The 12405-nt window shown below is 45.5% G+C and overlaps 1 protein-coding gene across 1 annotated transcript in view; it reads right to left on the minus strand.

Moving 5' to 3' along the window:
• Nucleotides 1-12405, minus strand: part of dnah2 (dynein, axonemal, heavy chain 2) — a gene marked incomplete at both ends in the record, with an annotated part of 176051 nt that overhangs the window by 140245 nt on the left and 23401 nt on the right. Inside the window, 5 exons of the mRNA XM_084023176.1 lie at nucleotides 5881-6027; nucleotides 6268-6482; nucleotides 6637-6819; nucleotides 7170-7299; nucleotides 11472-11677. Of these exons, the coding sequence (XP_083879302.1) occupies nucleotides 5881-6027; nucleotides 6268-6482; nucleotides 6637-6819; nucleotides 7170-7299; nucleotides 11472-11677 (881 nt within the window). The remainder of the gene's footprint in view (nucleotides 1-5880; nucleotides 6028-6267; nucleotides 6483-6636; nucleotides 6820-7169; nucleotides 7300-11471; nucleotides 11678-12405) is intronic.

Consider the following 12405-nt stretch of genomic DNA (forward strand, 5'->3'; position numbering starts at 1 on the left):
GGTGTCATCTGCGTAACAATGGTAAGAGAATCCATGTGATGTGATTACAGAGCCTAGTGCATCTGGTGTATAATGAGAACAGAAGCGGTCCTAATACTGAGCCTTGATGGACACCTGTGTCCAGAGAACAGGGTTTGGACATAGAGCCATTCCATGTGACCTGAAAGGTGCGATTTGTCAGGTATGATGTAAACCAGGTGAGAGCAGAGTCAGTGATGCCAAGTTCAGCCATGGAGAGAAGGATTTGGTGGTTGACTGTGTTGAATGCAGCAGATAGGTCGAGGAGAATGAGAACGTGTGGGATGAGGCTCTGGCGTCTCGCAGGGACTCACTGTGAGGAGGGCCGTCTCAGTGGAGTGAGCAGTCCTGAATCCTGATTGATTAGGGTCAAGGAGGTTGTTCTGTGAGAGATAGGATGACAGTTGGTTGTAGGGCGGCACGTTCCAGGGTTTTAGAGAGGAATGAAAGAAGAGATACAGGTCTGTAGCTTTGGATGTCAGCAGCGTCTAGGGTGGGTTTTTTAAGGAGGGGCTTCACTGTAGCAGTCTTAAAAGCCGCTGGAATGACACCTGAAGTGAGGGAGGAGTTGATCAGGGTGGTGAGGAATGGCAAGATGTCGTGTGAGATGTCTTGGAGAAGAGAGGAGGGAATCGGGTCAAGGGAGCAGGTGGTGGCACGGTTAAATGTAACAAGTTCATGAACGTCTTCAGAGGTGAGGGGGCTAAAGCTGGTAAGACCATCCGAGTTGAGAGTTGGGGGAGATGTTTTCTGGAGGTTATAGGAGTGAATGAGGAGCTCATGTCACTTACTTACATTTACATTTACATTTAGGTCATTTAGCAGACGCTTTTGTCCAAAGCGACTTACAATAAGTACATTTGTCAAAAGAAGGAAACAAGGAAACCACAACGAATCATTGCCGATAAAGTAAGAGCTAAAAATAGAACAAGTGTTAGGTCCTCATCTGAGTAAACTAGTAGTTCAAGAGCAACAGTGCTACGATCAGAGTGCTATAGGTAAGGTTTTTTCTTTTCTTTTTTTGGGGGGGGGGGGGGGGCGGTGTTAGTGGGTCATGCTAGTCGAGGTGAAGTCTGAACAGGTGAGTCTTGAGCCTTTTTCGGAAAATGGCAAATGACTCAGCTGTGCTGACATTAGTCGGGAGTTCGTTCCACCACTGAGGCGCCAGAACAGAGAAGAGTCTGGACTTTGCTGGGCGACATTTGTTTGATTTCAGCGATGGTGATACCAGCCGGCCAGCTGAAGTGGAGGAGCGAAGTGCTCGCTTTGGGGCATGAGGTTTGACCAGTGTTTGAAGGTAGATGGGTGCCGTTCCATTGATGGCCTTGAAGGCCAGTGCCATCGTCTTGAATTGGATGCATGCTGCAACAGGGAGCCTTGAAGACAAGGCGTGCTGCAGCGTTCTGGATACGCTGCAATGGTTTAGTCGCCGAGGCCAGGAGTCCAGCCAGGAGAGAGTTGCAGTAGTCAAGGCGGGAGATGACCAGTGCTTGGACCAGGAGTTGCGTTGCATCCTTTGTGAGGAAAGTCTGAATCCTGCGGATATTGTAGAGGGCAAATCTGCAGAATCGGGCCACAGGAGTGATGTCAGTGGTGCAGGATAGTTGGTCATCAAGGATTACCCCCAGGTTCTTCGCAGTTGAGGAAGGCAATACTGTGATGCCCTCGACAGTGACCGACAGGTCCATGCGAGGGCAGTCGTTCTCGGGATGAAGAGGAGTTCGGTTTTATTCAGGTTAAGCTTGAGATGATGTGCAGTTGTCCAGACAGAGATGTCTACCAGATGCGAGTTGCAATGTGAGTGTCAGAGGTTGGGGGAGAAGAGAGGAATAGCTGGGTGTCATCTGCGTAACAATGGTAAGAGAATCCATGTGATGTGATTACAGAGCCTAGTGCATCTGGTGTATAATGAGAACAGAAGCGGTCCTAATACTGAGCCTTGATGGACACCTGTGTCCAGAGAACAGGGTTTGGACATAGAGCCATTCCATGTGACCTGAAAGGTGCGATTTGTCAGGTATGATGTAAACCAGGTGAGAGCAGAGTCAGTGATGCCAAGTTCAGCCAGAGTGGAGAGAAGGATTTGGTGGTTGACTGTGTTGAATGCAGCAGATAGGTCGAGGAGAATGAGAACGTGTGGGATGAGGCTCTGGCGTCTCGCAGGGACTCACTGTGAGGAGGGCCGTCTCAGTGGAGTGAGCAGTCCTGAATCCTGATTGATTAGGGTCAAGGAGGTTGTTCTGTGAGAGATAGGATGACAGTTGGTTGTAGGGCGGCACGTTCCAGGGTTTTAGAGAGGAATGAAAGAAGAGATACAGGTCTGTAGCTTTGGATGTCAGCAGCGTCTAGGGTGGGTTTTTTAAGGAGGGGCTTCACTGTAGCAGTCTTAAAAGCCGCTGGAATGACACCTGAGGTGAGGGAGGAGTCGATCAGGGTGGTGAGGAATGGCAAGATGTCGTGTGAGATGTCTTGGAGAAGAGAGGAGGGAATCGGGTCAAGGGAGCAGGTGGTGGCACGGTTAAATGTAACAAGTTCATGAACGTCTTCAGAGGTGAGGGGGCTAAAGCTGGTAAGACCATCCGAGTTGAGAGTTGGGGGAGATGTTTTCTGGAGGTTATAGGAGTGAATGAGGAGCTCATGTCATTTACTTACATTTACATTTACATTTAGGTCATTTAGCAGACGCTTTTGTCCAAAGCGACTTACAATAAGTACATTTGTCAAAAGAAGGAAACAAGGAAACCACAACGAATCATTGCCGATAAAGTAAGAGCTAAAAATAGAACAAGTGTTAGGTCCTCATCTGAGTAAACTAGTAGTTCAAGAGCAACAGTGCTACGATCAGAGTGCTATAGGTAAGGTTTTTTCTTTTCTTTTTTTTTGGGGGGGGGGGGGCGGTGTTAGTGGGTCATGCTAGTCGAGGTGAAGTCTGAACAGGTGAGTCTTGAGCCTTTTTCGGAAAATGGCAAATGACTCAGCTGTGCTGACATTAGTCGGGAGTTCGTTCCACCACTGAGGCGCCAGAACAGAGAAGAGTCTGGACTTTGCTGGGCGACATTTGTTTGATTTCAGCGATGGTGATACCAGCCGGCCAGCTGAAGTGGAGGAGCGAAGTGCTCGCTTTGGGGCATGAGGTTTGACCAGTGTTTGAAGGTAGATGGGTGCCGTTCCATTGATGGCCTTGAAGGCCAGTGCCATCGTCTTGAATTGGATGCATGCTGCAACAGGGAGCCTTGAAGACAAGGCGTGCTGCAGCGTTCTGGATACGCTGCAATGGTTTAGTCGCCGAGGCCAGGAGTCCAGCCAGGAGAGAGTTGCAGTAGTCAAGGCGGGAGATGACCAGTGCTTGGACCAGGAGTTGCGTTGCATCCTTTGTGAGGAAAGTCTGAATCCTGCGGATATTGTAGAGGGCAAATCTGCAGAATCGGGCCACAGGAGTGATGTCAGTGGTGCAGGATAGTTGGTCATCAAGGATTACCCCCAGGTTCTTCGCAGTTGAGGAAGGCAATACTGTGATGCCCTCGACAGTGACCGACAGGTCCATGCGAGGGCAGTCGTTCTCGGGATGAAGAGGAGTTCGGTTTTATTCAGGTTAAGCTTGAGATGATGTGCAGTTGTCCAGACAGAGATGTCTACCAGATGCGAGTTGCAATGTGAGTGTCAGAGGTTGGGGGAGAAGAGAGGAATAGCTGGGTGTCATCTGCGTAACAATGGTAAGAGAATCCATGTGATGTGATTACAGAGCCTAGTGCATCTGGTGTATAATGAGAACAGAAGCGGTCCTAATACTGAGCCTTGATGGACACCTGTGTCCAGAGAACAGGGTTTGGACATAGAGCCATTCCATGTGACCTGAAAGGTGCGATTTGTCAGGTATGATGTAAACCAGGTGAGAGCAGAGTCAGTGATGCCAAGTTCAGCCAGAGTGGAGAGAAGGATTTGGTGGTTGACTGTGTTGAATGCAGCAGATAGGTCGAGGAGAATGAGAACGTGTGGGATGAGGCTCTGGCGTCTCGCAGGGACTCACTGTGAGGAGGGCCGTCTCAGTGGAGTGAGCAGTCCTGAATCCTGATTGATTAGGGTCAAGGAGGTTGTTCTGTGAGAGATAGGATGACAGTTGGTTGTAGGGCGGCACGTTCCAGGGTTTTAGAGAGGAATGAAAGAAGAGATACAGGTCTGTAGCTTTGGATGTCAGCAGCGTCTAGGGTGGGTTTTTTAAGGAGGGGCTTCACTGTAGCAGTCTTAAAAGCCGCTGGAATGACACCTGAGGTGAGGGAGGAGTCGATCAGGGTGGTGAGGAATGGCAAGATGTCGTGTGAGATGTCTTGGAGAAGAGAGGAGGGAATCGGGTCAAGGGAGCAGGTGGTGGCACGGTTAAATGTAACAAGTTCATGAACGTCTTCAGAGGTGAGGGGGCTAAAGCTGGTAAGACCATCCGAGTTGAGAGTTGGGGGAGATGTTTTCTGGAGGTTATAGGAGTGAATGAGGAGCTCATGTCATTTACTTACATTTACATTTACATTTAGGTCATTTAGCAGACGCTTTTGTCCAAAGCGACTTACAATAAGTACATTTGTCAAAAGAAGGAAACAAGGAAACCACAACGAATCATTGCCGATAAAGTAAGAGCTAAAAATAGAACAAGTGTTAGGTCCTCATCTGAGTAAACTAGTAGTTCAAGAGCAACAGTGCTACGATCAGAGTGCTATAGGTAAGGTTTTTTCTTTTCTTTTTTTTTGGGGGGGGGGGGGCGGTGTTAGTGGGTCATGCTAGTCGAGGTGAAGTCTGAACAGGTGAGTCTTGAGCCTTTTTCGGAAAATGGCAAATGACTCAGCTGTGCTGACATTAGTCGGGAGTTCGTTCCACCACTGAGGCGCCAGAACAGAGAAGAGTCTGGACTTTGCTGGGCGACATTTGTTTGATTTCAGCGATGGTGATACCAGCCGGCCAGCTGAAGTAGAGGAGCGAAGTGCTCGCTTCGGGGCATGAGGTTTGACCAGTGGTTACTTTCTTGGTAAAGTAAGTTGCAAAGTCATCAGCAGTGAGGGAGGAAGGAGGGGGAGGGGTAGGAGGGGTGAGGAGGGGTGAGAACATGGAGAAGAGTTTCCTGGGGTTGGAGGCGGAAGAGTTGATCCTTGACAGGTAGAAGGCAGATTTAGCTGCCGAAACTTCAGTGTTTACTTGAGTAGAGCTCAGCCTTCCTGTTTTAACCTCTGTCTACTGCATTCATGTTGACACGCTGTGTATAAACACTATGAGACTGTTAAGTCTCTGGGTTTATGTAATTCAACCTTGTGAAAATCACTGCCTTGTTTATTTGATCTAAAATGACCGTATTGCTGAAATAAAAGCCATAAAAATGTGCACATTGATATCAAATCTCATCTGCGTCCGAGGCTAGAAGCAGGGTTCACTTGTTGTTAATGTCTGGCTGCTTCCAGTTTACCCAAGTGACTGAATGTCAAACTCATGTTTGAGCTAGAAGGAGGATTCTAACGGCGAGGTGAGATTTAACTAAAGTTGAAAAACATTTACACATTCTGTAACGTTTACTGAATATGGACAAAACGCAGCCAAACGATCTAACTTAAAAATTTATCGATTTTGGTAAACATGGTAGAGGCTTATGTAAGCTAGCTGGCCGATGTTGTCACTGGTCATTGACATGTAGTAACACTGGTATGGTTCTTTAAATCCCATGTAACGTCCTAAATTACAAGGCAAGAACCAAAACTGCCAATGCTTGATGAAAAACTGTCCAAATACACATCACTGTTTGGGTTAGGCACGGTATCTTCCGATATAATAATAATATCATTATCCATTATTCTCCAGTGTTCCATGCATCTTTGTGTGTCAGACCTGTTATAGTCCCTAACAAGCAGCAGCGTTGTCTCCCTGAGGACTCGGATGTCCTCTCTGTGCTGGTAGATTTCCGACACACACTGGGGGATCTCAAACTTTAATCTCTCCCAGTATTGGATCTCACAGAACAGGTCCATCAAGTTGCTAGAGAAGAAAACACATAAAAAACACAACATAAATAATGACCACGTGTATGTTGTGTATGTGAAAACACATTTGTGTAGAATTGTTTAGTTGCTACATGAATATATTGTGTAAGAGCATATCTGTATTTATATCATGGCCATGGATGCACAGTTAACGTAAAGCGTATCACTGTGGGTTTGTGTGTGTCACAAGCATGTTATAATGTGTGAATGTATACTTAATGTTTATGTCACCAACTTGTCAAAGTTAATGTTCAGCATGGCGTTGTTGTCCTTGCAGTGCATCATGAGTGGCTGCAACCAAGTCTTGATGCACTCTCCATCGAGGTTCTGGCTCCACTCACTGAAGTTCTGCCTCTCCATCTCATCCAGAACCTGAATCGTCTGCTTAAAGGTGGAAAGCACCTCCTTGTGGTTGTGTGTCTCGGGTAGGAAGAAGGCCTTCTGAATCACCTTGAGGAGGAGAAATGGGACAAATAGAGAAAAGGTCAAGGAGGACTATAGGAAAGACAATCGATAGCATCTGTTTACAGTCTACACCGTTTTACTTTGGTGTGAAGTCACTGGTGGGTACCAGGACTAGATCTCTGTGTGGTTATGGACTCACCTCCATGGGACTCTCTACGCAATGTCTGAGGGCCCTCAACCAGGCAGCCCGGCCTGCCATCCGAGGCATATGGTCAGGAGGAGACCATGTGCACTGGTTCAGCTGCTTGTTGACCATTTTGAGCTCCTTGTGAAAGATGCTGTACACTTCTTCAGCCTTCTCTTCTGTGGTGAACCTAATGACCTGGGATGGAGAAGAATGGATGGAAGTGAATGAGTACATGAAGTGTATAGGTGTGACAGAAGGACAGGTGAGAGGTGAAAGACAAACAGACAATTATGGAGTTTTCAAAGAGCTCTAAAGACAATGTCACAGAGATAAACTAAAGCTGAATATATTTTTGTTCTCAGTGAATTTAAGTGATAGAAAAGGCAGTTCTCTATGACCTCAGAAGAGGAATATTTTATTTGATATGTGTTAGTCAGGCATCAAACTATTAAACGGTATAGCTTTAAGAAGGTTTAATAAATGGAGGGTAAGGAAATGTGTTTAATCGATGTGTGAGTATGTGTGTGTGTTTGTGAGAGAGACACCTCTCGAGTAGACAAAGGCCTGAAAATGTCCAGAAGCCGAACTCCTTCCTCCACTAGGTACACCGTCTTAAACACTGAATTGATCAGGTTCTGCATCATCATTTCCAGATCCTTTACCACCGCACAAAACCTGTGTGCCAACATACACATGAAAACACATGCAGGTAACTGGTAAACACACATACAAACACTTGAATGGGGACATGCATCTGAGACTTACAAAGTGGTGCAGTTCATTTAGGCAAGAAATTGTGTTCACATCAAAACCTGCTCAAACCAACTCTTACTAAAATCTTACAAGTTCAATTCTATGTGTGAAAAAGTTTAAATAGAAAGAAGAAGCAGTATTGCATCACTGAGTTTTTAAAACATTTTAAAACAAGTTCACACTACACTTGATCCAGTTTTCAAACCTGTACTTGCCCTTCACCTTTCAAGCTCAATATGAACCGATTGGTTACGTGTTATTATCTCAAAATGAGTTCATACTGAAATTTAGGCTCAGAGCTGTTGTCGACCTGGGCTGATGGCATCAGGGCACTAAATCCAACGTGTCTTGCATGAGTAATGAGCAGCAATAATGACAAGTGATTATTCTGTGTTTATTACTGCCGAGGCTGGCATGACAGATCACATTTCAGTAGAGGTGGGAGGGGAAGATGCCCACGGAGCTAATCGGATTTCCAACACTTATTTAATATGCCACACAGCCAGGGGACGCCGCCACGAGGCAGCCCCTCCTCTCTGTGAACAGCCCCTCCTCTCTGTGAACAGCCCCTCGTCTCTGTGAGTTGCCCCTCCTCTCTGTGAGTAGCCCCTCCTCTCTGTGGCCAAAAAATGCACGGTGGACCAGACTTTGATGTGCACAGCAATGGCATTCGTTCGCTTCTCGCTCCATCGGCCCCAAATCACTGCATAAATCTAGCAATATCTGTTTGAGGAAGCAGTTCTTACCCAGAAGCCACTGGGGAGCAGTAATGCTAGATGAGCCACCCACACAAAGGATGAAAGAAATTAATACCAACACCCTGCACATTCAATGACACACAAGGGGAAAAAACACACACTCATATCAGTTTCAATGCAAAAATAGTATATGATAACCACAAAATGCAAAAACTCCCCTATCCCCCCCCCCCCCCCCCCCCCCCAAAAGTCCAAACTCTGAAATCTCACACCAACGGGAGAGAGAAAAAAAAAGAATGCAACTCAAAATTCCACTCAGGGTTTTTCCGACAGTCCTTCTTTCTTAAAAAAAAAAAAAAAAAGTACTTCTCGTACTAGATGAGCAGTGTAATGGTGAGATGAATGGACCGGTGGGAGAATGAAAACAGATGGCGATGACGTGTGAACCGGAGTGGGTGCATGCGGGTGATCCGACGTGAAAAACGGGATTCTACTGCCGTACTTTCTGGGACGATATGAGCGTGCAGCTCCGGCGCTTCCTCTACTCTTTCCGTGCTGAGCCTCTCTCCACTGTCACGCTGTGGGCGTATTTTTTTTTAAAATGCCGGGGGGAGCGGGGAGCGAATGGGTGAGTCCAATGACAGTCTTCCGGGGGTGTGTCTGTGTGTGATGCGACAGATCCATTCATAGATCCAGGTTGTCACAGCATGCAACCCCTGTTCTACCCCTGTTCTACCACTAGATGCTGTGTGTAAGCATGGTCAGAGCTGTGCTTATATTAACACACATTTTTAAGTGTAAGTACAAGTTGATAAATTCCACACTTTGAGTAGGAAAGATTGAACGCACCCAGCCATTATGCACTGTAGATAAATGAGGGTCCTGGTCTTTTCATACATGAAAACATATGGAACTACAGTAATTCTATTTCTTTTCCTTTACTCCCATGATACTTTGCCTCACAGTAACCCCACCTGCTTCCGGCTGCCACCCAGGCTGCTGCTGAAGTCCAAGTCCCAGTCTACTTATGCATTCCCCAGAGAACAAGCTAAAAATCCTCCCCCATGATCCTCTAAAGTGAGGAAGCATTTTAGACAGAGGCCCAACAACGTGGTGCTCTGTAAAATTGGAGAAGAATTATCACAGGAGTACAACCGTTAGACACCAACACTTGAAGGCAAGGATGTGAACAGTTACGTTCATAATGCAGCCGGTTGTCTACGCATACGCCTGCTTTCCTTTAATGGTCGTCTATGATTTTGGCTTACAGTAATGTTAGAGACTTCTGTTACACTTTGTACATCATTTTAGGGAAGGGGTTGCCTGTGTCTCTGTCATTTTTGGAAGATTTGGTGGTGTCCTGGAGGTCTTTCAGTCCGGTTTTAAAACTCTGCATAGCACAGAGTCGGCTCTATTAAGGGTTTTTAATGACATTCACGGCTAATGACTCTGGTGACCATGTAATTCTTGTTCTGTTGGACCTAACTGCAGCCTTTGACACTGTGGACCACAACACCTTATTGGCTCGGTTACACTGCCTAGTGGGTATCCTTGGTACTGCTCTACTGTGGCTAAAATCCTATCTGGCTGACAGAAGCATGAGCGTAAGCCTTGGGAATTTGGAGTCCAGCTCTGCTCCACTGTTGTATGGGGTTCCACAGGGGTCCATTCTAGGGCCGCTGCTTTTTTCTTTGTATTTATTACCCCTGGGCTCCATCCTGAGAAAGCATGGCATCGCTTTTCATTGCTATGCCGATGATAGTCAAATATACATGCCTCTGAAGAAAACAAATGGTTTCTCCCTCACACCACTTCTGTCATGTCTCGAAGACATCAAAGCCTGGATGGCCTTGAACTTTTTACATTTTAACGAAAATAAAACAGAAGTGATAGTGTTTGGCCCAAGCAGCTCTCGTGAACCCTCGCCCTTTGACAGACTATGTAAAGCCAACAGTCACAAGCTTGGGTTTTAAAATGGACAGTGATTTTAAATTGGATCGGCAAATTAGTTCTGTAGTGAAGTCCAGCTTCTTTTAGATCAGGAGGCTGGCAAAGGTGAAGCCTTCCCTTGCACAACAGCACTTTGAGACAGTAATCAACGCCTTCATAACATCTCGGCTGGATTACTGTAATGCACTTTATTTTGGAGTCAGCCAGTCCTCCCTCGCACGTCTCCAGCTGGTGCAAAATGCAGCCGCTCACCTCCTAACTGGAGCGCGTAAGAGGGAGCACATAACTCCAGTCCTGGCCTCCCTCCACTGGCTGCCTGTGCTCTGAGCTCCTTCAACCCTACGCTTCTGCTCGGTGCCTCAGGTCAGCTGACCTGCTGCTCCTGGAGGTACCGAGGTCCAAAAGGAAGCTCAGAGGGGACAGAGCTTTCTCCACTGCTGCCCCAAAACTCTGGAACGAGCTACCATTGCACATTAGGAAAGCCTCCTCACTGTCCATTTTTAAAACCAGTCTTAAAACCCATTTTTACTCCCTGGCTTTCAACTCCATATAAGACTTTTTTTGTGTTTTTATGGCCCTGCTTTGATTTATTGTTTTATTGTTTCTAATGGCTTTTAAAATCATGAAACACCTGTTTTACTGTCTGTCTTTAGTGTCTTAAGTGTTTTATGTCTCTGTTCAGCACTTTGTTTTCAACTACGGTTGTTTTAAAGTGCTATATAAATAAAGTTGAGTTGAGTTGAGTTGCCATTTCAGTGATTCAATTAATGTGTCAAATCAATTATTTTGAATCTGAGGTCCAGTATTTTCCAACAAGTCATCTGACAAATATGGTATTTTGTTAATCAGAAAGCTTTTTATTATTTATTTTGGGTAAATGAAATTGTTATTTCATTGGGAATTTTCAAATAGTCTTGAGAATACTTTTATATATTAATTGACAAATTGAAAAATAATTGTGAGATAAATCGATGAAAAAATAATTGTTAGTAAATTAGATGGTAACCTGCAAGAGACAAAGAGCTATAGGTTTATAGTGATCAATTTGACAGACTTGACCACTATAAGGGTGTGTTTCATAGCGTTTCTTTCTGAGCTTCAGCATCTTTTTGAAATTGTTTTATAATACAGTAGAAGATCCATGTATAAATGAGCTTATTTCAATAGTTTGCACACCTATAAGCAGCAAATACTCCAGCAGCTGTAGCAACAAATACATCAGCCATCTGTTCATTCTCCCGTTGACAGCCTATTTGGGTGGACATTGTGTGTAGTACTTTTAAAGGGGATGAGAGGAACTCCACTTACTGATTCTGTATTCCTCCTACTAATAATGTACCAGCCTCTCTTCAACCCTGCAGCTATATTCATGTGGCTGCACCTGGTTTGCATCAAAGCCTGTGGTCATGCTCATTTCTGTCGTGGCTTAAAAAGCAGCAAACCTACTTGTTGAATTCATTGAACCATGTGGTGCTCTTGACATCGAGGATGTCCTTGTCAAGAGAGCGCAGGTTCTGTAAGCCACGGTGGAAGTTGCCCTCTATCTCCAGTAGGTAGCCGCTGAACTCTGGTGCCTGGCAGCTCCCGAAGCACGGCAAGTCTCTCTGCTGGCCATCTTCCCAACGGGCAAACTGAAACTGGTAGTCACATACCTGAGAGGAGGCAGGAGAAAATAATATCCAACATAAGCAATGCATACTCTATCAAGATGAAATAATGATGATGATTATTATTATAAGAAATTACTAGGAAGACTCAATATATTGAAGGTCATATCCCATTGGCAGTGTTGTGGGTAACGCATTACAAACTCTAACTCCTTTTTTCGTGTAACGTGTAACATAACGCGTTAGTTTCGTGCGTCAAGCAATCAGTAACTTCATTATTTTTTTAAAAAAGTAATCCGTTATTTTAAGAATTTCTCCGGATACAGAAAGGAAAATCCCGACTGCAGCCTGCTTTTTGTCAGTAGTGTGCCACCTGCGGATGTGTCAGCGGAGGCGCAGCGCAGCGCTGTGATGCGTCTGTGCCCTGCTGCAGACCTACGTTACCTGTGTCAGCGCTTCAATACCCCACCATCCTCCAGCGCACCCGTGGAGTCTCGTTCTTCTCCCAGGAGAAATCGACTGTCGGACAGACGTTTCGAAAATCTTCTTCTGCTACGTTTTAATCACTACTTTGAAGAGTAAATGTAAGTGGACGATGGTAAAGTGAATTTAGGCCCGTGAGACTTGAATAGTATTTTAGTTCGGCTATTAGGCTATTTGTCATTTGCCTGTGTGCCAGTGAGCGATTTTATTCGGCCTGTTATCCTTTTTGTTCGACATAGATCCAGCTGTTAAAATTTCTGTTTAATCGTTGACTGGTTGTTAATTTCTAA

The sequence above is a fragment of the Eutrigla gurnardus genome, assembly GCF_963514095.1.
Source record: "Eutrigla gurnardus genome assembly, chromosome: 12".
NCBI classification, from domain to species: Eukaryota; Metazoa; Chordata; class Actinopteri; order Perciformes; family Triglidae; genus Eutrigla; species Eutrigla gurnardus.